Source organism: Seriola dumerili, unplaced genomic scaffold, assembly GCF_002260705.1.
Source record: "Seriola dumerili isolate Sdu_G_001 unplaced genomic scaffold, Sdu_1.0 BDQW01000449.1, whole genome shotgun sequence".
Classification (NCBI taxonomy): domain Eukaryota; kingdom Metazoa; phylum Chordata; class Actinopteri; order Carangiformes; family Carangidae; genus Seriola; species Seriola dumerili.
The window spans coordinates 2,701,464-2,725,829 of record NW_019174704.1 but is presented as its reverse complement, the minus strand read 5'-3'; the positions used below and the strand labels follow the sequence as shown (position 1 = coordinate 2,725,829).

The 24,366-nt window shown below is 41.2% G+C and overlaps 3 protein-coding genes across 5 annotated transcripts; all 3 read right to left on the bottom strand.

Annotated features, from left to right (window-relative positions):
- Positions 1-721: 721 nt before the first annotated feature.
- Positions 722-4,142, bottom strand: cunh5orf24 (chromosome unknown C5orf24 homolog). 2 transcript variants are annotated; one of them, XM_022762362.1, is made up of 2 exons: positions 3,751-4,142; positions 722-2,053 (listed from the first exon to the last, which is right to left on the bottom strand). In XM_022762362.1, the coding sequence occupies exon 2, from the start codon at positions 2,045-2,047 to the stop codon at positions 1,421-1,423; it is 627 nt and encodes a 208-aa protein (XP_022618083.1). In that variant the 5' UTR covers positions 2,048-2,053; positions 3,751-4,142; the 3' UTR covers positions 722-1,420. The 2 variants fall into 2 exon arrangements, with proteins under 2 accessions (XP_022618083.1, XP_022618084.1); XM_022762363.1 differs by having other exon boundaries at positions 722-2,050.
- Positions 4,143-4,515: 373 nt separating this feature from the next.
- Positions 4,516-17,443, bottom strand: ddx46 (DEAD-box helicase 46). The gene is made up of 23 exons (XM_022762361.1): positions 17,349-17,443; positions 16,933-17,103; positions 16,196-16,318; positions 15,989-16,076; positions 15,727-15,895; positions 14,885-15,126; positions 14,655-14,765; positions 14,260-14,425; positions 13,532-13,652; positions 12,892-13,067; positions 12,319-12,440; positions 11,254-11,332; positions 10,013-10,095; positions 9,449-9,613; positions 9,098-9,260; positions 8,340-8,533; positions 7,468-7,605; positions 6,783-6,932; positions 6,334-6,561; positions 5,666-5,884; positions 5,314-5,458; positions 5,075-5,148; positions 4,516-4,867 (listed from the first exon to the last, which is right to left on the bottom strand). Exons 1-23 carry the CDS (start codon positions 17,363-17,365, stop codon positions 4,820-4,822), a joined length of 3,192 nt encoding a protein of 1,063 aa, XP_022618082.1. The 5' UTR covers positions 17,366-17,443; the 3' UTR covers positions 4,516-4,819.
- Positions 17,444-20,224: 2,781 nt separating this feature from the next.
- On the bottom strand, positions 20,225-24,153 carry camlg (calcium modulating ligand). 2 transcript variants are annotated; one of them, XM_022762805.1, is made up of 4 exons: positions 23,859-24,153; positions 22,005-22,468; positions 21,532-21,597; positions 20,225-21,368 (listed from the first exon to the last, which is right to left on the bottom strand). In XM_022762805.1, exons 1-4 carry the CDS (start codon positions 24,007-24,009, stop codon positions 21,177-21,179), a joined length of 873 nt encoding a protein of 290 aa, XP_022618526.1. In that variant the 5' UTR covers positions 24,010-24,153; the 3' UTR covers positions 20,225-21,176. The 2 variants fall into 2 exon arrangements, with proteins under 2 accessions (XP_022618526.1, XP_022618527.1); XM_022762806.1 differs by having other exon boundaries at positions 22,005-22,465.
- Between the last annotated feature and the right edge of the window lie 213 nt (positions 24,154-24,366).

Here is a 24,366-nt window from a genome sequence, read left to right as displayed (position 1 = left end):
ACAGCTATAAAAACATGTAATTTTGGTATCTGTAGCAGCACCCAGCCCATGGCAAGCTGACAAAATTAAACCAGAGAAACCATTTCCACCAGTAGTACAGTCACCAATTTCCCATTGCTACAGTGAGGTTCTGACTCAACTGTCTCATGGCCGAGACGAACTTCCTCAAATTTTACAATTATGAAGAGCGATCAAGTACCAAGCAGAACATATAAACACTGTTCATCCACATGTTTACCCACAGACAACTTTTCCATGGCGAGAAAATAAACAAATGAGGAAACTGCAGTCCACACTGACCAATTTTTAGTAGGTTGTAAGAAAAAGCAGGAGGTGAACTTACTTGCTGCAAAAATTTCTCACAAGAATCTGTAAGTTGACTCGGCTGCTTTGACAACATTTGCATGCAAATAATATGTAGACATTTTGTGGGGGTCGGGGCCTTAAGAGTGTGAACAGTAAGAGTTTATTGGCAGGAGTCATGTTTTTTTTTTTTTTAGTGTTTAGTCTGGAGCTGAGTGGAAAAGGTTGTATTGACTAGGTTTCAGTTTTTGGGTGCTGTTAGCCTGGGAGATTATCTGTACATCTATCGCTGAAGTGCCATTGAGCAAGGCACTTAACCCCCAACTACTCCTCTGAATCTGCTCAAAAGCAGACACTCAAACTGAAGAAATTGAATCCAGTGATATGTCTCCCATTTCACAAATGTGACATATACGAGGTACTACATATAGCATTTTGTTGTTTTAAATTAAAGACTACTATTTCCAACAAACCTTCCTGCTGCAAAGACAGCACTGCTACTTGTCCCTCTCTTCCATTCTTTCTTGCTTTGCATGTGTTTGTTTAAAGAGCAAGAACAAGAGTGTATATCCAACAACAAAAGCTGATATGATATTCAAATTGTAGTGTAATGGACATGCAAAGGAAAATTTGTCCTTGTTTTGTGCTGTACATCACATAATTGTGGTTATCAATCCTCTCACCTATGGTCTCCTTTGTTTACAGTAATTAAACATTTTAATATGAATGTTTCAATCATTTGTTGATGTTAAAATGCAACATATAGCACACTAAAAATGAAACTTGTCATGAATGACCACTACAGTTGTTAGTAAGATAAAAGCCCCTTGCTCAATGAACATCAGGTATTACTTTTTTTCCCAAGAAAACGGATACAGCAATGAGTAGTTAAACCCTTCACAGGCTATAGATCTCCAGCAGTAACACTGAAAAACTAACAGTATTATATCAGGTGGCAGGCACACAGATGACACCAACACGAATCATAGAAAATCTCCTCCTCTCAGCCTCACAACAGACTGGGAAAGAATAGTCACCCCCAGTATCTGGCAGGAAACCTGTACACGTGCGTCTCTTATTCCACTGATGGAGGGTGAGTAGAAACAGGGTAGAGCTTTTACTCATTAGCCGTCTTCTCTTTGCAGGAAGGTTCACAGAGGATTTCTTTGTGTGGTAGCGGATAGGGGAAAGCAGCTCCACTGCAGGTGCTACCATAAGCCAGTTTGTTGAGGCGAGAGAGGCCTTTGATGCTGCCAGGAGGCCGTCCGGGGCTGACCTTGTACCCCGCTGCTCTGGTTGTACCTAGCGGTCTTCCAGGGCTTGTCTTGAAACCAGCGGCTCTGGTGGTGCCGAGGGGTCGTCCCGTACTGGTTCTGTATCCGGCTAGCTTGGTGGTTCCCAAAGGCCTCCCGCGTCTGCCTGTCTTCCCAACAGCTTTGTTCTTCTTCTTGGGGTCATCTGGTGCTTGATCAGTGCTTTTAATGCCTGGTATTTTTCCAGATGAGCGGGGGTCACCCCCAAGCACTTCCTGTCTCTGGCACACCATGGGCTTGTGACTCTGGGTGGGTAAGGCCATGGGCGTCAGTGCCATCTGAAGGGACGACGGAGGGGGAGGAGGGTAGAACTTGTTGGACTGGGAGGTGCACAGGTCAAAGTGGGAGGCGGGGTGGTGGTGGCCGTCCTCTGCTAAGCACGACGGCCTGCTATTCATGCAGAAGTCACTGCTTGTCACCTGGCGCATCATCGTCTGCTGGGAGTCGGAAATAAATTGTAAGTGTGTTATTGTTACACAAAGATAAAAAGAACAATACAGTATCTCTGTATAGAGTCGGTACTGTTGTCTGGGCACTTCAATGCCAGGTAAAAATCAAATGAAACTGGGGACAGACAGCAGAACTGCGAAACAGCCTCAACTCTGCAATAAAATTTTTAAATGTCAGTATTTTCCCCTGAATAAAAAAAAGAAGCCTGTACACGTTTAGGGCTTTACAACTTCATATTTCTTAGGTTTGGGGTTTTGGTGAGTCCCAAGCCTAAAATATACAAGGGGGTAACACCCTGAATGTGTCCAGCTTTACACACCCTAGCATAAAGACTAGCCTAACGTCAGGGCTGTCTCACTGACTGCATGGAGGACAGTCCTGAATGGTTTAGCTGTACACTGTTCTTTATCAAAGGTGGAGAAGTTAACCAGACATGCATCTTCTAACTTTAGCGATGCATTCTGTTCTCCATGCTGTTGTTTTCTTCTGTGAGGGTGTCTGGATGTGCCTGTCTGCCTGATCCTGCCTAGAGTCCATCACAAAAATTTCCACATTCAAAAGCAAACTCAAAACTTACCTATTGTCTGAGACTTATGGTCAATTATTCTGTCTCTGTGTCTCTGTGTGTGTGTGTGTGTGTGTGTGTGTGTGTGTGTGTGGTTGTACAGTTTGTTACATATGTGTCACATGGGGCAGGGGTTTCTATTTGGTTGTGATGATGTTTTGGGTTGTTTTTTTGTGTGTATATGTATGCCTTTGTTTTTTATATTTTGTCTTTAAATGTAAAGCACATTGAGGTTACTTGTAATGAAATGTGCTACAGAAATAAAATTGCTATTGCCACTGACTCCAGGTGGGTCACACTCAGTTTGTTGTGTTATGCTGGGTTTTCCAAGCCAAACTCCTCAATTGTGCTCGTTTTCTTTTGTTTGTTTCAGATATATAAATGAATATAAATGCTGTATGAATATATGAGCAGTTTTGTAATTGGATTGTGGTCCTGATGTCCTGCAGCCCTTTTCCTGAGGGGAGTTGATCAAACAGTCCATTGGACAGGTATCCCTAATGAATTTGAGCTAAAAAGACAAGCAAAGTGTCATGGATGGAGGAGCAGTTTCCTCAACTTGGCAACCCAAAAGTTGTCCTTATTGATCGCTTATAACTGACAAGGCATTAGTAAATTATATATTCACCATTAATAAAGCCCTTTATAAAGGATGCCTTATCCAGAAAGTGACATCTTTGCAGCAATGCAATACTCTTGACTAATATGAGGCTATGAATACTTTTAAAAAAAGCACAAGTCAGACTGCTGCTGATGAGATTCCCGTCTCCTCTCCTCTGCAGAACAGGACAGAGGATGCAAGGAGGTGTGGACTTTACTATCACATACTCTACACGGTCTGTAGTAATATTCATTCACAAAAAAATATGCAGAGATTCCGCATCTTTGCGTCCAGACGACAAAACCCCTCCTGCTCTGCGTGTCACTTTGCTCCTGTGTAACGTTACAACACAAGCGTCGTTTTGGCCCGAATAACGGTTTTTGTAGGGAAAAGGTTTAAAACCTGGACGAAGAGGCGGAAAAGTGCGCACATACCTGGTATACGGCTCACATTTAAGCCGTATAATCGACCTAAAACACACCGTCCGGCCACCTACGTTAGCACTAAGGTTACTGTACCTCGATTGTTCGCAGATCTCGGAGCAGAAAGGGTTAAGGAGAAAAATGATCTTTCATCTCTCAAAGCGCGAGTCCATCCATTTCCCCAAATATTTTCGCACCACAGGACATCGGCCAGCTAGCGAGTGATCACCACATCGGATTGTGTCGGTGTGAACGTTAAGAAGACGCGAGATGGTTCGGCTGGACGCGTTTTTATTTCCCTGCTCCAGAGGTTTGGATAAGAAACGCAGCCATTTTCCATTAAAAATTAATAAGACGGGGAGCGCAGTCTGAGCATGCGCAGAGAGGGTTTTCTCCTTCCCCTCCTGAACCACTGACATCCAAACGCTGTTTTCACTTTAAAAACTGTTCATTTGCATCTAACAAGCGGCGATACTGCTGCAAAAACCTGCTTTATTTTTTTAATATTATCCCGATTGTCCCGACATTGAGCCATAATTCAGTTGCACTGCTTAACAAATAGGACTTCACACTACTGATGAATAATAAACAAACGAAAGGCTATTTAAAAATTAAAGCAGTCGGCAAGAGTGCACAGCATCAACTAGATTTGTTCAGGCAAACATTTGGACACATCGAGTTAACTTCCTTAGCAGCACACTGTTTTATTTTTGAGGGAAAGTAAAAACATCTTTCATTTGAGGATTTCTTCATAAAGACAATGGCTGGTTTGTGGCTTTTACATACAACACAGTGTGATCTGACCCAAAAAAAAAAAAAAAAAAAAAAAAATAAAAAAAAAAACATTAAAGAAAATGTGTCTTATATTTAAAGACATATTTTATTTAACTTATTGTGATGGTTTAAACACAATGAAAGTGAAAACAGCATCACATTTTGGTATATATGGTTTGTTGGTATAAAAATCACTGGAAAACCATGTGACGGACAGAAGTAACTAAAGGGGGAAAAATAAAAACAAAACCATACACTAAACTTAGGTTACTGACGTTAACATTATTAAAAATATAGACTAAAATATTCTTCAACCAATCTGATGAAAAAGTAGAGATGACAGGAGACTGTTAACAAATGGAAACTCCTCCAGCAAGCCTCGGTTTCTCCTCTACAACACTTTGTACCGGCCTTTGCTCGTTGGCTGGTAGGAATTTTGCTAGAGAGAGAGAAAAAAAAGAAAAAGAAAGGGCAATGAGTAACATATTTTATTATTGTTATTTGCTGAATAACAAACCTGTCAAGTTATATTTTTCCTGCTCTGAAATCTAATGCCAGTAATAATATGAAACAGGCTCCAATTTAGCCTGATGTCAACATGATATCCAATACTGGTTATTGACTTCAAGAAGCAGAGGATACTTACCAATCTGATGAGCTCTTCCTTGATTAATCGTGTAATCTCTGTTTTGGCTTTCTGCACAGCCAGTTCGTTAGCACCTGGGAAAACAAAAAACATTAATACACAGTATATGCAGTTCTATTAAACACAAGGAAACAGGAAACATCAGATTCCAGAGATAGATAAAGTTGGGAGTTGAATTGTGTAATGTGGAAAAATTCCCAATAGAATTAGCACTGAGACATTATTTCCCAGACACATACTCTCAATAGCCAGGTAGATCTTGCGTTCTCCCTCCTTAGGCTCTTTGCCTGGAGGGAAATAGGTTCCTCTGATGGTGATAGCAGCTTCAGAGTATTCACCGATCCTCTGCAGAGCTTCTTTAGATGTCACCTTCCACCTGGCCGTCTGAGGAAGAACAGAATAAAGAACATTTTTATATTACTTTTATTAGATACTGTTCTTTCTCCATTTGCGTTTCCATCAAAGGAGAAAACAGCAGGATGATACTAATAGCTCTGAATTAAAAAACCATGTGAAAATATTTTGGAATTTTTGAGATGCTTGATTCTAAAATCAGCCAGCAATAAAAACACAGCACAGTGTCCTGCTGACCTGAGGGAAGTCATTGATCTCCAGTTCCTCTTCATATCTCTTGACGGTCTCTGCCTGTTCAGCTGCCTGCCGCTCCTCCTCCAGCTTCTCCACAGGGGTGTAGTTCAGCTTGGCATTGATCTTCTCCGCCAGCTGCTCAGCGATGGTCTTGGCTGACACAGAGGGAGTCATGATGGTGCCGCCCCGCAGGATGGCGTTTGTGGCCTGCTGCATCACGTCCTGTAGGGTGAACAGAAAAGCCAGTTTGACCTTGTTTGGTAATTTGGGAGGAAACAAATCTTGACAGAACACACAATACATATAATACACATATCATACCAAAGAAAAGAGACATTAGGTGTACAGCTTCTGGAATAAATAAGAACTGATGGTCTCTTTTTATATTTATGGTCATCTTGACCAACAACCTGAGGGCAGTGACCACAGATGGGACAATAATCAGTGTAACAATATATATTGTGATTAAAAATATAGTCACGGCGCAACACACAGATTAATAAGAGTGAATATGTTTTGAAGAGCACATCATTCAGATTTTATTCCAAATAGAAAAGACCACACCCAAGCAGGTGGCTAACCATTGTCATGTCACAATCTACAGTATATGCTTGCGTCACACCGACAACAGGTCTGGCAGACACCTGCACTTGTATATCTCTTTGACGTACCTGAGCCTCAGCGCCCAGGTTCTTCTGAGCGTTGATCTTGAGCGCCAGCCTCTTGGCCATCTCCAGTTTCTGGATGTTTCCAGCAGATGTGGGTCCGAGGCCTGGCAGCCCTCCGGAGGCAGCTGCCGTGGTGGCAACCGCCCCTGCAGGACCGGTGGCTGCACCGGGAGCAGACAGATCCTTCACCCTCTTCTTGGAGTTGAACATGCTCTCGATTTGCTCCTCGATCTGAAGACAGTTAAACGTAGGGGATATGATTGAGATGGGTCGGACTGGTGTTGATTAATTAGTAAAGATTATGTAATTGTGACTGGGAAGACGGCACACTTAAGTTACCAAAAAGTAACTACATCAACAATATGATGCTGAGAGACAGTTGATTTGTCCATTTAATGAAAATTTGTCAACAATTTAAATCATGAACAATGAAATTTAAAAAGGTTACTCACATCTAGGGCTCCATCCTCGTCATCAGAGTCCTGCAATCCGAGAGCAGCTTTCTGCAGCTTCTTTCTCTCATTGGCCAGGGCGTGTTCTGTCTCGTCGAACTTGAAGCCTTTTCCTGAAAAGCCACTGCTGCTCTTAATGGTCTTACCCTCCTGCGTGGATGAAGAAGGGTAGAAAACACAGGAAGAAAAATAGGGGGGAAAAAAAGCTTCAATATCAAGGTGATGATGTAGAATTAACACTCACATGGATCACTTTTAAAAGCGGTACAAGAATATCTTCCCTCACAAATTTCTTGATCACCTATTGGTCCTACTTGCTAATTGTGTCACCTCAAATTCCCAGTGACTGAACCCAATTAACTATGTATCTTAGCAAGTCTTCTTAATACAAATCAAGTGTTAAATGAATGAAGAGTGAAATATAAAAACAGTGTGCCAGTACTAGGTACATGTAAAGAAAGTGTTGTGGAAATTCGTCCAACAGTGTTTGAAATACAACAAACTAAGATGATAATAGTTTTCCAGTATTATGATACATAAATTCTGGGTAATGAAATCCATTACAATCAGAAATTCAAACAATTATCACCACCTGCCTTTACATTCAGCCTAGTATAGCTTTAAGACTGTATGTAGCTTTGAGTCACACACACTCTTATCTGATTCCTCTTTCCCCTCATCTTACCGCTTTCTGTTGGTCTTTGAAGGAGGCCCAAAGCTGCTCCAGCTCTGGTGGGACAGGAGAACCTGAGAGCTCTAAGGCTTTGATGATGTCACCAGCATAGCGAACCTGATCCTCTGTGATGAAGGTGTAGGCGTATCCCTGGAAGAAGGAACAAGATGTAGAAAAAAGTAGATGTGAAGAGGATTTATTTATTTATTTTACCTTAAAAAGGCTTCAAAATCATTTTGATGGCACACTGACTTGTAATAGTGAGAATCTGCGCCCCAAATGCCTGGTCTTACAAAAGTTAACTTGGGCTGAGCAGGTATGATCTCCCGCAAGAAGCATGTAATGCTTTACAGCCCTGTCATTCACCACTGACTGGGTTTACAGCTAGCTATAAGAAGAAGCTAGCCTGGTAATCTCAGTACGGACATCATGGCAGAGGCGAAGAGATTACCTACTATCATCTACATTTTAGCACACAGCTGCTGTGGGTTCAGATGTTTTCGGTCAATCAGATGAGCTGAATGCTATCTTGACAGGAGTGGACAGCTTGATTGCTGGTTTGTACTGAGATGAAGATTTTGTGTTCGTTGCTTGAGTGATTGATGGGCTTGGTTTTCTGCAATTGAGCTGCTAGCTTCTAGAGGTACTCTGCTTCCACCTTCCTCTAATTACCACTTGTGGCGCGAAGATCAATGTTGCTGTTGTCAAAACCTGGTACCTGAATTACAGTGTAACTCAACCTCCAACAGTCCAGTTGGAGATCCGGGTGTGTTATGCTCGCACCTTTCTCAAAGCTCCCTCTGGAGCGACAAAACAGAAGTACTCCTCAAGACCTGTAAACAGATGTTGACATGGAAAATTGAACTGCCCTTTAAGTGACTGACCTTGTTGCCTGCTCGGCCTGTGCGTCCGGCCCTGTGGACGTAGTCCTCGTAGTGGTTGGGACAGCTGTAGTTGACCACCAGGATCAGCTGCTTGACATCCAGGCCTCTGGCTGCCACAGAGGTGGCCACCATCAGACGACAAGCTCCATTCTTGAAGTCATTGATGATGCTGTCTCTGTCGTACTGGTCAATTCCTAAGAGGAGCACAGGAAATTAATATATGAAAGACCAAAATACTAGACATATCCATGGCTAAAAGCAATAAACAGATGCAGATGTACTTCAAAATAATTGCTTTCACCCTCATCTATCTACAGAGTTATGGTAAGGCAGAAATCAGAGCCTTAAGCTCTTTGTACACAGCCTGTTCAAGGCGGGAATGTTGTGCATTTATTCCTCCTTACTGTTCGACATAAAAGGCACAAACACAAAATGGGGTTCCATTGTTACACTGCATTGTTGTTCCGCCTTTAAGCCAGCAGTGGAGGTTGTCACAGAGCTGGATCGATGTCGGTGTAAAAGGGAGAGGCGGAATAGTGGGACGGATGCCGCACTTTTGTGCTACATGCCACGTCTGATTCCTCAATGCCAGCATGCTATCTAAAATCATTTACTGGGCTTGTTTGTTTTAGAGTAAACAAGCATAGCTGTTATAATGAAGGGTCTTCTTATCAGAAACATAGCAGGAGCTCTGTTTAAAAGGATTCAAAATATCCAAATATCCAATATCCATCACCTAACTGTAACCAGTGCCTTACCTCCATGCAGAGACATGCACGGGTACGAGGCTTTCATCAGGTCTTTTAACAGTCCGTCTGCATGCTCCTGTTTGTCCACAAAGATGATGACCGAACCCTTCTCCTGGTAGTGACCCAGAATCTCCAGCAGCTTCAGGAACTTCTTGTCCTCATCAATCACCAGCTACACAAACAAATACAAAAAAAAAAAATTAGGAAGTCAGTGAGAGGTGAGGCGTCTGACAGGCGAAAAAAGAACAATCTAACAATGGCTCAAGTAGTATACTGGTAAGCTAGAACGAAAGCGAACTAAACGCTGTCTTTTAAATAGAACCTTTCCGATGAGAGAGAGATAAAATGTAGATGATTTACCACGTGTTGTTCCACATCAGAGCAGACGACACTGCGGCCTCCCACCTGGACCTCAATAGGCTTAGCTAGGATCCTACGAGCCAGCGCCTCCATGGCTCTGGGGAAGGTGGCTGAAAACATGACTGTCTGACGGTCTGGACGCACGTTGTCCACGATACGCATCACCTGGTAGAGGAATAAAATGACGCATAGAGGTTAGTTTATTTTATCTACACAATGAGCTTATTGTTGTTTTATCTTATGTTTGTCTTACTTTGCACCATACAATCCAAGGTAACAGAAGAAACTAGCATTGCTGTAAACAATATAATTTCAGTACCAAAAATTTTTTTTCCAGGCTTTAATTTCCTAAAATGTGCTGGTTTACAGTATTTGTGCAATTACACATCCATTTGTTACTAACTGTTAAGTTAGTAACTGTTCTTCACAGCAACAAACATTTTAAACAGTTTCTGCTTCCTATCTTTCTGGGGCCACCAAACGTGCAAAGTTGACAACTGCAACATTAGACAAACAAAAAACTATAAGAAACCATGTTAAAGTATAAATATGTGTGACACCAACCTGCGGCTCGAAGCCCATGTCGAACATCCTGTCTGCTTCATCCAACACCACATATGTAACTCTGCGCAGGTTGGTGACTCGACCTATACACCAAAGGATATGAGCATGGAGATGAACAGTTAACTTTCAGAAAACTCAGCCCTGCTTTCTTCACAACACATGAACCTGATCTACCAAAACAGAAAACCTTTTGCAGGATACAACTACTTGACATTACTTGACAACAAAACAAGGCATCCTAACTTCAGCACATTCTTCAGTGGTCTAGTTTCAAGTGACCAGGGTTTCATTTTATTTTAGCATATATTTGCATTTAAAAATTATTATTTTTTTGCTTGTCTCTGGTCTTGCGTACCATCTCAGGGACATGGGGGACCTGTAAAAGTCAGAAAACAGCCTCAAGATACAATACAAGAGATGGAGCCCCATCAAGCATTATCTGACCAACGCCTTTTCACCTACAAGGGAAACATATTACAGATTACCTCGCATGTGTGGAAACCACAAAAATCCCCTTCTACTCGAATAACTGCTCAAAAAAGATTTACATAATGCACAATTATATTGTCCTCAAATATAACAGTTACTTCCTTTTAAAAACAATTCTAGCATTCATTCACATTTTTTATGTAAATGCTCAGTGCTGCACAGGACTCTACAATGATAGTTGTTCTCAGATGAACTCCAAATTAAAAATAAGTAGGGAGACGGATGAGGTTTTATGGATGCATGAAAGTCTCTCTCTGTGCTTTGAATATCAAAGCTGCACATGTGCCTTTCGTCTCCTCTTAAGAGTCTAAATTTATTTATGAGAGAACATGTGCTAGAACAACAGCACTGTAGAACCCTGGTTGAGCATTCAGACTTCTCTCAGTTAATATAATAAATTACAGATCATGACCAACCTACAGTATATCAACAATACAGTTATCAAACATCATGATCATCTCTGGCTTGAAGACTGAGGAACCATGGAGGCAGCACCAGGTCCACCTACCTGTACTTTGCCCTGATCTTCAGGAAACACATCACTGTCTTGTGGATATGATCCCAAAGGTGGTCAAATAATGTCAACAGTTTAGTAAGTGGAACTGACTTGATTCATAATGTACTTCATCATATCGTTACATTTATTCCATGCAAGGTAAATAACAAAAAGTTCACAAATTATCAAAGGTGCTTAGTCGCGTTTACATCTCATCTAAATAAAGAAGCGAGAGGGTCAAGGTGTGTGAACTCACCGCTGTTGGCCCCCAACATGTCAATCATTCTTCCTGGTGTGCACACAATGATCTCAGCTCCTCTCTTCAGCTCAGCAATCTGCAACCCAACAACAACTGACGTCATTAACGTAATGTTCAAATAGTATATGTCTTCACAAATGAGAGGTGTTGTGTTGCATAACTTGTATTTACATTTTTGTCATCCCAGGAGAAAAGGCAAAGCAATGCACTGTGCAGTGTTTGTTTACAAAATGTAGCGTATGTGCTGTCTGCTCTGAACACTTCATTACTCGTTCTATTGTGGGACCATCACTGTGCAGGAAGTCTACACTTAAAATGCAGCCACTCTGTTTAAATGATGGACTGTGAATACAGTACACTAGGAAACAGTACACTGGGAAACAGTATTAAGGAGCAGGTTCATTAATAACCTGGTTTTGGATGTTCTCACCATTTACATACTGTAACAGAGCGTAGACATACACTCAGTGGCCACTTTATTAGGTACACCTATACAAGCTAAAGCAATCCAATGCAACATCTCAACCATAAAGTCTATTTTTATAATATCTATAATGTTCAGTGTTGTGACTGTCATTGAGGTGTTAATTAAATTATGTTTTAGCATTGAGACTGCATATAAAGCTTCTAATATTCAGGCCACATCATGTATGTAAATATGAGGTAATCCATAACACCACTACTGACTATGACCTCAGTCATGAATGTATAAATGAAATATATACTGAATTGCAATAGGGTGTACCTAATAAAGCGGCCACTGAGTGTATTGTATACTTAATGACAGGAGAGAAAAAAACAACATATTTCCCCCAAGAGAATGAATGTGGAGTTACTCTTCACAGTTAATCAGAACATAAATGGAACAAAAAAAAAAAAAAAAAAAGATTAGGGGGAGCTCATTTATCCTGTACAAATATACAGCCCCATAACAACGTCAGTGTGTATGCTGGTGCAGTATTTACCTCTACATTGCTGCCATATGTTAGATGGACTTTAATTCAAAAGCAATAAAGCTCTTTTGAAATAAAATGAACAGGCAACATTAGCGTGTGTCTTTACCTGTTCGCTGATACCCGTGCCTCCATAAACACACACCACTCTGAGGCCCAGCGGTTTAGAGAACTTCTTACACTCCTTGGTGATCTGCAGAGCCAACTCTCTGGTTGGAGTCATGATTACAGCTGCAATAGAGGGAGAAAAACGGGATGAGAAATTAAAATTGGTTTTCCATCGTTTACTAATTTGAGCAGTCACATTTTCATGATATTTATAAAATTGCATGCAATGCATCTGCCAAGAACATTAAGGCAAAACAGACTTTAATGATTTTTAGGGTGGCTTTTAAAGAAGACAGCCAGGGGTTGTTACAGACAAGGTTATTATCCCAAACTGAGATTTAATATTTTGGTCTTCCTTTGACCTATATTTGGGTCATGAACCAAATCTTTGAAAAGCACAAAAAGCACAGGATCAGGACATCACAACTCCACTTCCCACACACCGAGTTCTTACTCTCCATCTTAAACCAATTTTCAGTTTTTCCTATTTTCTGTTTCAACATATACACAAGTAGGAAACATTTTTTGTAAATGGTGGATAGCTAAAGAAAGCATAAAATGATCTACTCCTTACAGATGGGTCCCTCAGACTCCTCCAAGGGCCTCTGGTCCATGATGTGTCGGAACATGGGCAACAGGAAGGCTATGGTTTTCCCACTGCCGGTCTTAGCGATGCCAATCAGGTCTCGGCCTGACATGATCGCAGGGATTGCCTGGGCCTGGATGGGGGTGGGCTTCTCGTAGCTGTGCCTGGGCACATTTAGGAGAAATTTACAGAGGTATGATATGTTGGCGTCTGGTCACAAAGAATCAAGTGTCATGTACAATTTGAGTATGATTTTCAGCTGACCTAGAAAAGGGAAAATGCTATTAATTTTTATATGTATTTCAAAGGGCAGACTTAATGGAATATGAGTGGTTCTACTTTTTAATGTAAAATGTTTTTATGGTTTTTGTCATGACATGTACACACCGGGTAAATACTTCTGTGTGTTTCACCAAAGACATGTTTTAGTACTGCTGGATTACCTGCAACCTCATGTCTGGCTGAATATGAATTGAGGGAGCTACTCATTTTACACAAATCTATCCTTAGGCCATTTACACACTTGATGGCTGCTTAACTATCTTTTCATGAAACTGATCAGTATCTATGTTTCCCTCAAAAAGTTGCCTAGTCCATCACGGATGCAGTCACCATCAGTCAGACTCACTTCTTCAAAGCGTTGAGGATCTTCATCGACACCCCACACTGCACCCAGGTCTTGATGGGCTTGGGGCAGCCCTTTCCTTTAACAATGATGCCTTCCAGGTCCAACCTGTATGCGTTCACTTCTGTATAGATTAAAACAACAGACATTCAGAGAGATGTTAAATATGTTGCAAGGGATTAGGATAAAGACATAGAGTGAACACAGCAGCAATCAAAGTCTCTCAAATAATATACATGAGGCGAACAAAAACAGTGGTAACACAAGACCTAAATTTCATAAATGTAGTAACTCACAATATGGATAAATAAAAATTATATTCTGAGGGTGAGCTAACTGAGCTACCTGGTACCAATACTGAACATGAGATTTTATACAATTAACATGTTTCCTATTTAACAACATGTGCCAAACAGCTCAGAACATCAATGTTAAAGACAGAACTTTGCCAAAACCAAATGTACACTAACGTCATTAAAGATTTCAATAAATAAAAGACAATAAATCAATATCAGCCTGATTAACTGATAGGTATATCATTGTAAACCTTGACAGCAGAAGCTTGTATATGGGTACATACAGCTAAATTACATATGTACAACACTGATGTTAAATGCATGTACAGTGGGGTAGCTGGTATGTGGCAGTTTTCATATTAAAAATCTCTGTAGTGGGAGAAGAGCCAATCAAAACAGAAATCACCATCTATTCCCAGTTTTCTGTTTACCGACCTTCTGTAGTCATCTTGGCCAGCTCAGGCACTTCCACATAGAAGTTTTTGCGGTACGACTCATACTGGATCTTCCCGTGGTCAACAGGCTCCAGGATTTTCCTCTGTTTGGTTTGGAAGCCTGTCAGAGCCGTCTGCAGATCCACCTCCTCCTCCTCTGACGAGTACTGTCAAACACAGCAGGAGAAACTTTAAGAGACTGTCAAGCTTGTAGCCCGATTTATGTGAATTCTTACTAGTAATTAGAACTTGTATTTCATCCGTGATACACCGGGAAAATGTTTTAATTGTTTCATGAGCACATAACTTAAGTGCAGGAAAAGCTGCAGACGAAAGGTTAAGGACCTGAACATGTGACATCCTTCACAAATAAATATTAACACGGGAAAAACTCACCTCCATGGCATCCTGGTCATTCTCCATCAGCTCACCCTTCTTCTTGTGAGTGTGAGGTCCTTTCTTGGTTTTAACAACTGTCACCACTTTGGTTACCGTCATTGCTCCTTTCTGTAGAGGATAATTTGAATGGACAGTTTTAGAATAATGTTTCATAACCCTGATGACATTAAACATCACAAGACTTGTCTCCAGGCTAAAGTGATGCAGGATTTTCACCTCACACTCACCTTATCGTTTCCTTTCATTGCTCCCATGTTGAACTTCTTCACCTCCTGTTTCACCTCCTCCATGTAGGCGTCCAGAGGATCCACATCGTCCTCCTCAGCCTGCTGCTCCATGGGAGTCTCCTTCTCCTTCTCACCCTCCTCTTTCTTCTCCTCCTTAATCTCTTTGTCTTTCCTCTCCCCCTTCCCCTCTCCATCTTCATCATCGTCTGCCTCCATCAGCGCTGAACCTTCCTCGTCATCGTCTGCAATGGAGAGTCAATTGTAAAGTTCTGCAGTGTTAAAGCTATCGTCTGTGCTGATCAAGTGAGGATGATAAAAATATATTCATCAATTATAATTTGACTTTAATTGATTTAATTACTTCTCAAGCACAAAAACCAAACATGTGCTGGATACAGTTTCACAATGCAAACAATGTTTTCACTATTTAAAATAACCGTCATATCAATTACAGAAACATGGATTTAAACGGTAAATGAAAGTAAAGCATCATACCAACTTGTGATGGTAAACAATAATCAATAGTAAATGGTTCAATTAACAATTAAAATACTCCTTGGAGGGGGAGGGGGCTGCTTTTGGTATATTCTTTGGTGATAAGAGAATTTAATTTCTCAGTTTGACACCAGGATTCCTCTAGAATAAAATAGCACCTGCTGGACCAAATTCAAGACCTTCACTCACAGAATATTTGTTATAGTCACAGGAGTAAACTTTCTGACTGAAACTTCAATTGAGCGACTTTCATTTACTCCTGGTAGGTTACATGTTGTTGTTTATTGTGACAGCCTGGTCAGGTTTAAATAGAAGTATTGCAGGTTATTATAACAGTGCTTCCTCACCATCATCATCCTCCAGGCTCCATTTCTTGCCCTGCTTCATCTCCTCCAGCTCTTTCTTGATCTCGCCGATGTTTTCGATGGCCTTCTTCCTCTGCTCTTCCCTCCACTTCTCCACCCGCTCCTTCCTCTTTCTCATCTCCTCCTCCAGCTTGTTCTGGTCAAAGTCTTGCTGCAAAGACACAAAAGAAAGATCAGAAATATTCTCCTTCTACTATGTGGTGACCTCTCATTTGTCATCAAGAACTGAATCTATGGCACTTACATCCTCAACCTTCTCATCCTCTTTCTCCTCTTTAACCTTTTTCTTATCAGATACAGGATCGACATTGTCTTTCTCTTTGCTCCTTGACCTTTGTGGAAGATAACAAAAAAAGATGATTTAATTTACAAATTACACTTGATGATTTTCTGGATTTTGGTTACCACAGCTGACAATTATGTCATGAGATTATCTTTTTAAAAGCCTCACTTTTCATCTATTCTTCTGCTCTTGCTGGGGCTGGCAGATCGAGACCTCCGGGCTCTGCTCCTGCTGCCTGACCTCCTTCTGTCTCGGCTTCTGGATCTCCTCCTGTCTCTGCTCCTGGATCGCCTGGACAGCAAAGAAATGTGTCATGTCATGCGACATGAAAACACAAAAGACCAGAGGGAAAGGCACCCGTCTCTTTCTTAGGAATATTTGGAACATTGCATTTATCTCGAGTGAATTCAAACTAAGTAAAACCATCGATTTTTTAGGGCACATGCATACGTATAAACTGCAGTTCTTTTATTGTGATTCGTCTTGAAGTTAAACTGATCTGTGAACACAACACAGGCCTGACCCACTTTGGGTTTTATCTTTATGATTTAACTGGAATGAACACAGGCCTATTAAAGTACACCTCCTGATGGCTTCTGTGGGCGGTTATGGTATTGTTACGTTAGCAACAACAAGCACATAACCTAGTTTTGATGGGGCTATGTCATTATTCTCACCCATGTCTCCTCTTGAGACTTATTTGGAACTTGTAGAGCAAAACTTTGAAAAACTGTATTAATGATGCCTGTATTGTATAAATTGTGGTGCGAATCACGTGGTCTGAGTTCTCATCAGAGCTGAAGTGGACCAAAACTCATTAAGCTGTAAATACAACTGCAAACGGCTGCAGTTTTTATCTTAAGCACTCACATATTGTGCACAATACAATTACGTTCAACACCCACCTGGCCCGTTTTCTGTCTCTGGACCGAGACCTTCGGCGGTCCCGGCTCCGTGACCTTTCCCTCCTGCTTCGGTCTCGGTCTCTATCGTCTTTCTTGGAGCGTTTGTCCGGGGAGCGACTCTTTGATCGGCTACCTGACCGTCCCCGAGACGCCGAGCGCTTCCTGTAGTGTCTGAGGACCAAACAGCAGAACAGTCATGTTAGCTGATAAAATGTTGATGGAAAACTACATGTACAAAAAAACTTATTTAATGCTCATTCCACAGCTGTGTGAGATTAACTGGTGGCTGATGCGCTCTAACATCTAAACGCCTCAGCTAGCATGCTAATGTTAGCCATCGAATTAAAACAACTAAAGTTTAGCGGCAACAGGACAAACATTGACCTGACATAATTGCCCTGATAATTCTGACATACCTCGACTCACGGCCCATTGCTATTCCACGAATTTAGGTCTTGTGAAAAGTGAAATGTGTTCACAGATTAAAACGACTGTTGTACGCTGTAGGGTTGTTTGTGTCTTTGAACCTGTACGTAAAAAAACTGCGACAGTTGAAGTCACAAACTTGTAGAGTCAACAACGTAGTGCGCCGCCCCGCGGTGGGAGGTCAGTGCGGCGAATCCAAACGTGTACTGGAGCCTGAGTTACACAGGTGGTGTTAAATACTTTCACACAAGCGGTGGCTTATATGTGAAAGTGGCGAGTGCTAGCTCAGTCTGTTACACCACAATGAAGCTTAGGCTAATAATCATTCAAAGGCACAAACAAAATAAATGGCCTCAGTATTAAAACTTAAAGCTCAGGTTTAGACCCTGCATCACTTTCATTTTAGATACAAGAAATAGTCCTTCTAACAATTTATTTAGCCAACAGTAATAAGTAATAAGACCGTTTACTTATCATGCAAATAATGTAAAAAAAAAAAAAATCAAAATTACAGAAAAATCTGTTTTAATTCCTGGCTTTGTGAGGGCCTTGTCCATGTCAGGCACTGTGTGCTTGGGTCTTTGATTCTCTTCTCTACACACCCACATGTAAGAAGAGACACAGAGACACAATCCCACATCTCTTTTACAGGATTTTGCAGAGGTACTGGTATTTACTTTAGTATTTTTATTTGATAATTATGTACAATATATATTTTTTATATATTATTTTAATATAGTCTGTCAAATATAATAAGTAACTTATACTGTATACTGTAATATAAGGAAACGCTGTAATTTCATTAATTGTATTAATATTTGTCTTATAAGTATTCTAACAAGATTATATTTGTTTTAAATACTGTATGTAATATTTATTCTTATTTCTTATAGTCAGATCATATTTGATAATGAATTAAAATACAGTGAAACCTTTCTTAGTTTTGGGGTGCTGACACACCTCAACTTCTCCACTAGTCATTTTATAAAGTAGTAATGACCTCAACTCAAGATTTTTTTAAAGGATGGCCTTGCAAGAAAGCTATGAAGGGGAAGTAGGTTTTCAGTGATGTTTATTACTGTGCACTGTCCCGGTTACATAACCCAATAAACAAATCAAGAAAGTGAGATTCTAAACAGTATGTCACACAAGTAGTATTTATTTGGTATGAACTGTTCGGTTATTGGATTTTTCTTTTTTAAGCAGAAACTGTTTACATCATGTCAACACTAAATTTGTTCGTTAAGTTCAAATAAGTACTGTAAGAGCCATTAAAAACAGTTATTCTGTAAACATTATCAAAAACAATCAAGTAGGTCAGACAAGTCGTAAGATAAATCACACCAATTCATTTACATGAAAAAAAGATTCACATTAATAAATTAATTTGGATGAAATTAAAGGTATGCAGCAAGGACATTAACAGCACAGAAGTAGAGAGTATACTATTATAAAGTATGTATGAATGAGCAGGACACGTCACCAGAATTACTCAACACAAATAAGCCTACAAACTCCCACTGCCTCTCGCTGAACTGCGGTGACAGTACTTTCCATTAAAACCCAATACATTGCCATTAATCACACTTTTCATTACGTACATATACTGTATGAAGTTTACTGCGTTTGTCAGCTCATAGACGTGCAAAATAATACACTCCACCTTCAAGGAGTAAATGCCTCTTCTGACTTCACAACTTAAACAAAGGAAGAAAACCTGTTCATAATGTAGGTGGACCCTTTTGAACACTGGAGGACAGATCGTAACAGAAAACGGAAATTAAAGCACTGCCTATGAGAAGATGTGTCATAACACAAATACATGATTCATATCCACCAATTAAAGGAGAGTTCAAGTTCTTAAGACACCAAATAAAAATCATCAGGAACTGGACTGCTGCTGATCTATCGAACCAAGTTCAGTTGCTCTGTTTTTCAGTTGATGAAGAATTCAGCAACTCCTGCTTGTGCAAGACGACAATGCCAAAAAAAAAAAAAAAAAATTCTCTAAACTCAAACTATCTTTATCTTTTTACTTTCTAACTTATTCCCTAACGAGGCTGGACGCCCACGTGTGTAACTGTTTTGTGACCTCAAAATAACAAGCTTAGAGTTCGATGCCATTGAGACAACTCTGTCATCTGTTCTCAATCCATTCACACTCATTTATTTCATTTATCAAGAGTAGTTTTGTTCCCTCTCGCCCTCTGTTCTACCCTCTAGCTCAGTACACGGTATTAAGAGCAAAATAACGGCTGTTTCTCCTAAAATTAGATCATTAAAGTGTTTAAATGTAGGCTGATTTCAGGGCTGCAATTGCTTCCTGAACTCATTCTCGACAGAAAGCTTTGAGGTGACCGTGCAGCCATGCCTTGGCTTGTGAAACTGTTGTTCCAACTTTTCTTGCTAGTTGATGCATGTATGGCAGGAAGGAGGGCTGTATGTGAATAAAGATCTCAGAGATTAATCACAGAATCCACAAAAGACAAAATAATTCAAATTTTTAAATAAGAATCCTGAGAATAAAATCAGAAATCAAATGTTCTAAATCTTGAAACTAATCTCAGAGCACACATTTTCTACTGTTCCTTATCTTCAATGTAATTAAGCTTATTCTTAAAAGAAGCTCTTTGTTGTACCGTCATGGTCACTACTGATGATACAACTGAAAACCCTCAAGGTTGTCTACAGCGTGAAGCACAGACACTGCAAGTGATCAGCAGGGGTGAAGATATTCTGTATGCAGGGAAAGTAAACCACCTGCTTCTGTCAGTTCTTATAATACTGTTAAACCCTCAACTGTAAATTGTAAAAAGATCAAGAGCCTCAATCAACCTCTTCACTCTGGGCGGGGGGGGGGGGGGGTTTGGTCAATTTATTGCTTTCAGTTGATTCAGTAACTAATTTATGCCAAAATGTTTTAAAAAATTTTACTCTGAAAAGGTCTATCAGCTGTCTGAGAAGTTCAGATTCAGGTTTTGAAGGGCATGAACTGACCCCAGCCCTGTCTAAGCCACTGCAGGGCTGACTAATATGACAGAAAGGCATTTGTAGTGTTGTAAACTAGTTGGGAGATCATCAACTGAACCTCCAAAGTAGATGTGGTTTCACAGCAGGGTCAGGCACCTGGTAATACCAGCCAATACCAACCTGGGTGGTGCTGGCTGAGAATATGACACCTTGCCCATCTTTAGAGTTTTTTAGGATATGAAGGGGCTCGGGGCTTCGCAATAATTCAATATCACTGTCTATTAGCTTTCAGTGGAATTGCATTATGGTAATACAAACTTGCATTAGTAACAGAATTTTTAAATGAATGAATTTCCCTTGAGGGACTCCAGTGTTTCCCATTTATCAGTTAAAAGGAATCTGTGGCGTCCCAATGTAAGGTCAGGCTGATGATGAACTGTAGGCCTACTGTTGTCCACTCTTCAGTCCCACATTTACCATTTTCCTGCTCGATAAATAAATATCACCCAGCATTATAAATGCCTGTACATTCTTCACACATACACACACAAACTTGTTCCTTTTCTGAGCTTCTGTGCCGGGTAAACATAACTTGGAGATCTGAAACAAACACTGGACGCGCTAGTAGCATGTAGCTTAGCCTTAGTGGAAATCCTGAAGCGCTGAAGTGATAAGCACTCGTCCAACTGACGCACCGCGCTGATCATAAGACAGCAGGGATTCATTTCCAGACCGTCAACAACAAACCCACGTCAGAGAGTGTAAATGAGCATGCTTTGTTGCTAAGTGGAGACAGAGGGAGGGGCCAACAAGAAGGAGGGCTGGGTTACTGAGGTCCTCCTGGTATGTCAGGGAGTCTCTGAGCCAATGAACAGCAGGATCTCGTGCGAGAGGATGAAGGTGAAGAAGTAGACGCAGAGGTCAGCGAAGACGTCACCCATCCTCCTGTAGGTATCCATGGAGCGGTTGATGACTTCGGCGGGGATGCCGGACAGCAGCAGGGCAGCGGTTAGCACAGTGGTCTGGGTCTTCTTCTCTACCTGGAGAAACAGGAGTATAAAGCAAATCACGCAGGTCCCCGGTTTAAATTTCACACCACGACAACTCCAAAGTAAAATATAAGAATCTGCATCGAGGTGATACCGTCTGCATACATGTTAAACAACGCAAAACGGGTCATAAAAATAACTACTGCAAACTCACCTTTGGAAAGTATTTGGACAAGCCCATGTAGGCCAGTTCAAGGGTCAGAAATGGAGCAAATATTGACTAGAATGAAAGAATAAGAGAGTCACATCACTACAGCAATACAATGTTTTTAGTAGTCAGATTCATTATTATTGAGACATCAAAAATTGTATGTAATATTACCACATAATTAATACCTGATACCACAACAGAATATATACATTCATTTTTCTGTGCATCTGTAATTCTAGTGTCAAAACACGTGTGTAAGTAACATAGTGGGTAAGAATTAATAAAGCACATGAAAAGTCACTTGTCTTACTTTGATAGTGTTAGTTACCCACTGTCACTAAACGTTGTGATTGGATACATAAAATGTACGTGTATCAATTTAGTGTCTACATGCTCATCGGTTAACACGTAAAATGACCAATGGGTCAATATCACAGTTGCCACAGCAACAAAGCGTCTAAAGCGAGCAGACTCACCAGATACTTGCAAACAAAAACCCTGACAAAAACAGCGAGGAGGACGCTGCCGATGAGCCTGAAGACTCTGAAGGGATCAAACTCCTCTGCGTCAGACCCTCCGTCCTGGGGCGGCTTCTCGTTGGCCAGCTGACCCCGCAGTTTCATGGCATCGTCAAAACGAGACAGGTACTTCTGGAGGCCTCGGCGCGGGGACCCGCTGAGGTCATCTGATGCCCGCTCCCCCCTTGGTCTCTGCCGAACCCCTGCGATGTCGTCATCCAGAGAGCATCCAGTCAGATCACTGCATTCGGGCAGGGGTGAGCCCCTTCTCTCTGGGGTGGCGCTGTGGGAGCGGCTGCCGAGCCCCGAAACCTCTGGCAGGAAAGGTGACGGCCTCTGGGAAGACGGGCATGAGGACCACGCCTCTGTCCTGTCAAGATCGAGGTGGAAGCGGGGTTCTGCGGGGCGCCGAGAAGCTCCTGCTGAGATAACATCAGTGATGTCACATTTGACTAGTGCTGAAACTTTAAGTCTATTAATTGTTTAACCTATTCATCAAGGAAACAACATATGGTTCCAATCTCTCAAATGTGACACTCTGTTGCTCACCTGTGTGAGTGAACCATGAGAGTGCCGGAGTGTGTATTATCACACTCTAAAGGAAACCTGGATGGACAAGCTATATCCTACACCACTGCTCTCACTCTTGCTGTCAACTGAACTAGGGCTTCAACTAATAATTATTGTCAAACCAATTCATTTTCTGATTATTTTCTTAAGTAATCCACAGTTATTTGTTCTAAAGTCTGCCTCTTACTATTTCCCCAAGCCCAAGTTCACATGTACCAATTGCCCTATAACTCTCATGGAGGACAAAGAAAGCGATTAGGGACCAGGGATTAAGTGATTAATTCATTATCAAAACAGTTGAAGATTAAACTTCTGTCAATCAACTTGACAAATCATCAACCAACTGTTTCAGCTTAAGTTGTTCTGGTATAAAGCTCAAGATCTGGGTAATCAGTATGGCTATGGGTTTAAGTATATTTTAGGCACTTAAAGCATTCTTATCCATCACACAGTACCATCAGGGAGGAGTCTGATCGCTCCAACCTCAAACGTACAACCAGAGTCATAAAGAACTATCTTCAACAGAAAAGAAGAACAAGGAGTCCTGCAACAGACGATCTGGCCCCCATAGGGCCCTGATCTCAAGGTCATGGAGTCAGTCTGGGATCACACGAAGAAGCAGAGGAAACCGAGACAGACTAAATCCACGGATGAACGGTAGCAGATTCTCCAAGATCAAGATGCTTGGAACAACCTACCTGAGAACTCAAAAGCAAAGGGTGGTCACAAAAGGGTGTGTATGTATATGTGTGTGTGTGTGTGTGTATTGCACTTTGCGAGACTGAATTCCTCGTGGGGACAATAAAGTTTAAATAAATTTTAAAAAATGAAAGAAAAATTTAAAATCCAGAAATTTGTTAATCTTTAAGTATTTTTGTCTTAAAATTTACATCCATTATCTATTGATGATCAAAATCGTCATCAATCGATCAAATTCTCTATGAAACGGCTAACTGATGAATGAATCGGTTGTCTCAGCTCTACATGAAAACCACAGATGTGCCGTTACACTGGGAGCAGGGAGCTGCTGGTTTTGAATCCCAGGCCGCACAAACCTCTATTAAATACATTTGTACTGAAAATGAATGTGGAATTAATGGTACAGAGTATTGCCTGTGAACAAAGGTAATGTGCTGACTGCAGCTGAAACAGCAGCAGCAGCATGAAGCAGGTGACAGTCACGACAATACGTTTGAGCAGAACCGGCGCTGTGCTGTGAACTCGATCAGCATCGTTGCGTACCGTTATTTTCAGACTCGTTTTTGGCGAATCCCACGATCCTGTTCATCCTATCCTCCGAATTCATGAGCAGTTTTCTCCTCCGGATCTCTGCTCTCCTCTGCGCCGCCGACAGGGAGCCTGTCCTCTCCTCGTTGGCCTCCCCGGACTCCATGTTGAAAGATATCAAGCGTTGCCTACGACGTCTATTCACGGTGCTGTAAAGTAATGATTCAACAGCTCGCCGCGATCGACACAATAGCCTCAGATCACTGAATTACACGGTAAACATGACGGAGTGGACAGCGGGGTGTCTGAAGAGAGGACGCACAGTGATGATCTCAGCGCCGAGCATGACAAAGTGGTTTGAGAGGGTTTTTCAGCCCTCAGCGCTGACTTACAGGAAAGAGGCCTCACTAAGGGGTGGGACTCTCATATAAAGGATTATGAATAGTCTACCTCTGAATATATTTTCATTACCACAAATACAATAAAACAATACTTTGCCAAACACGAGACGTTTCCTGCTGTA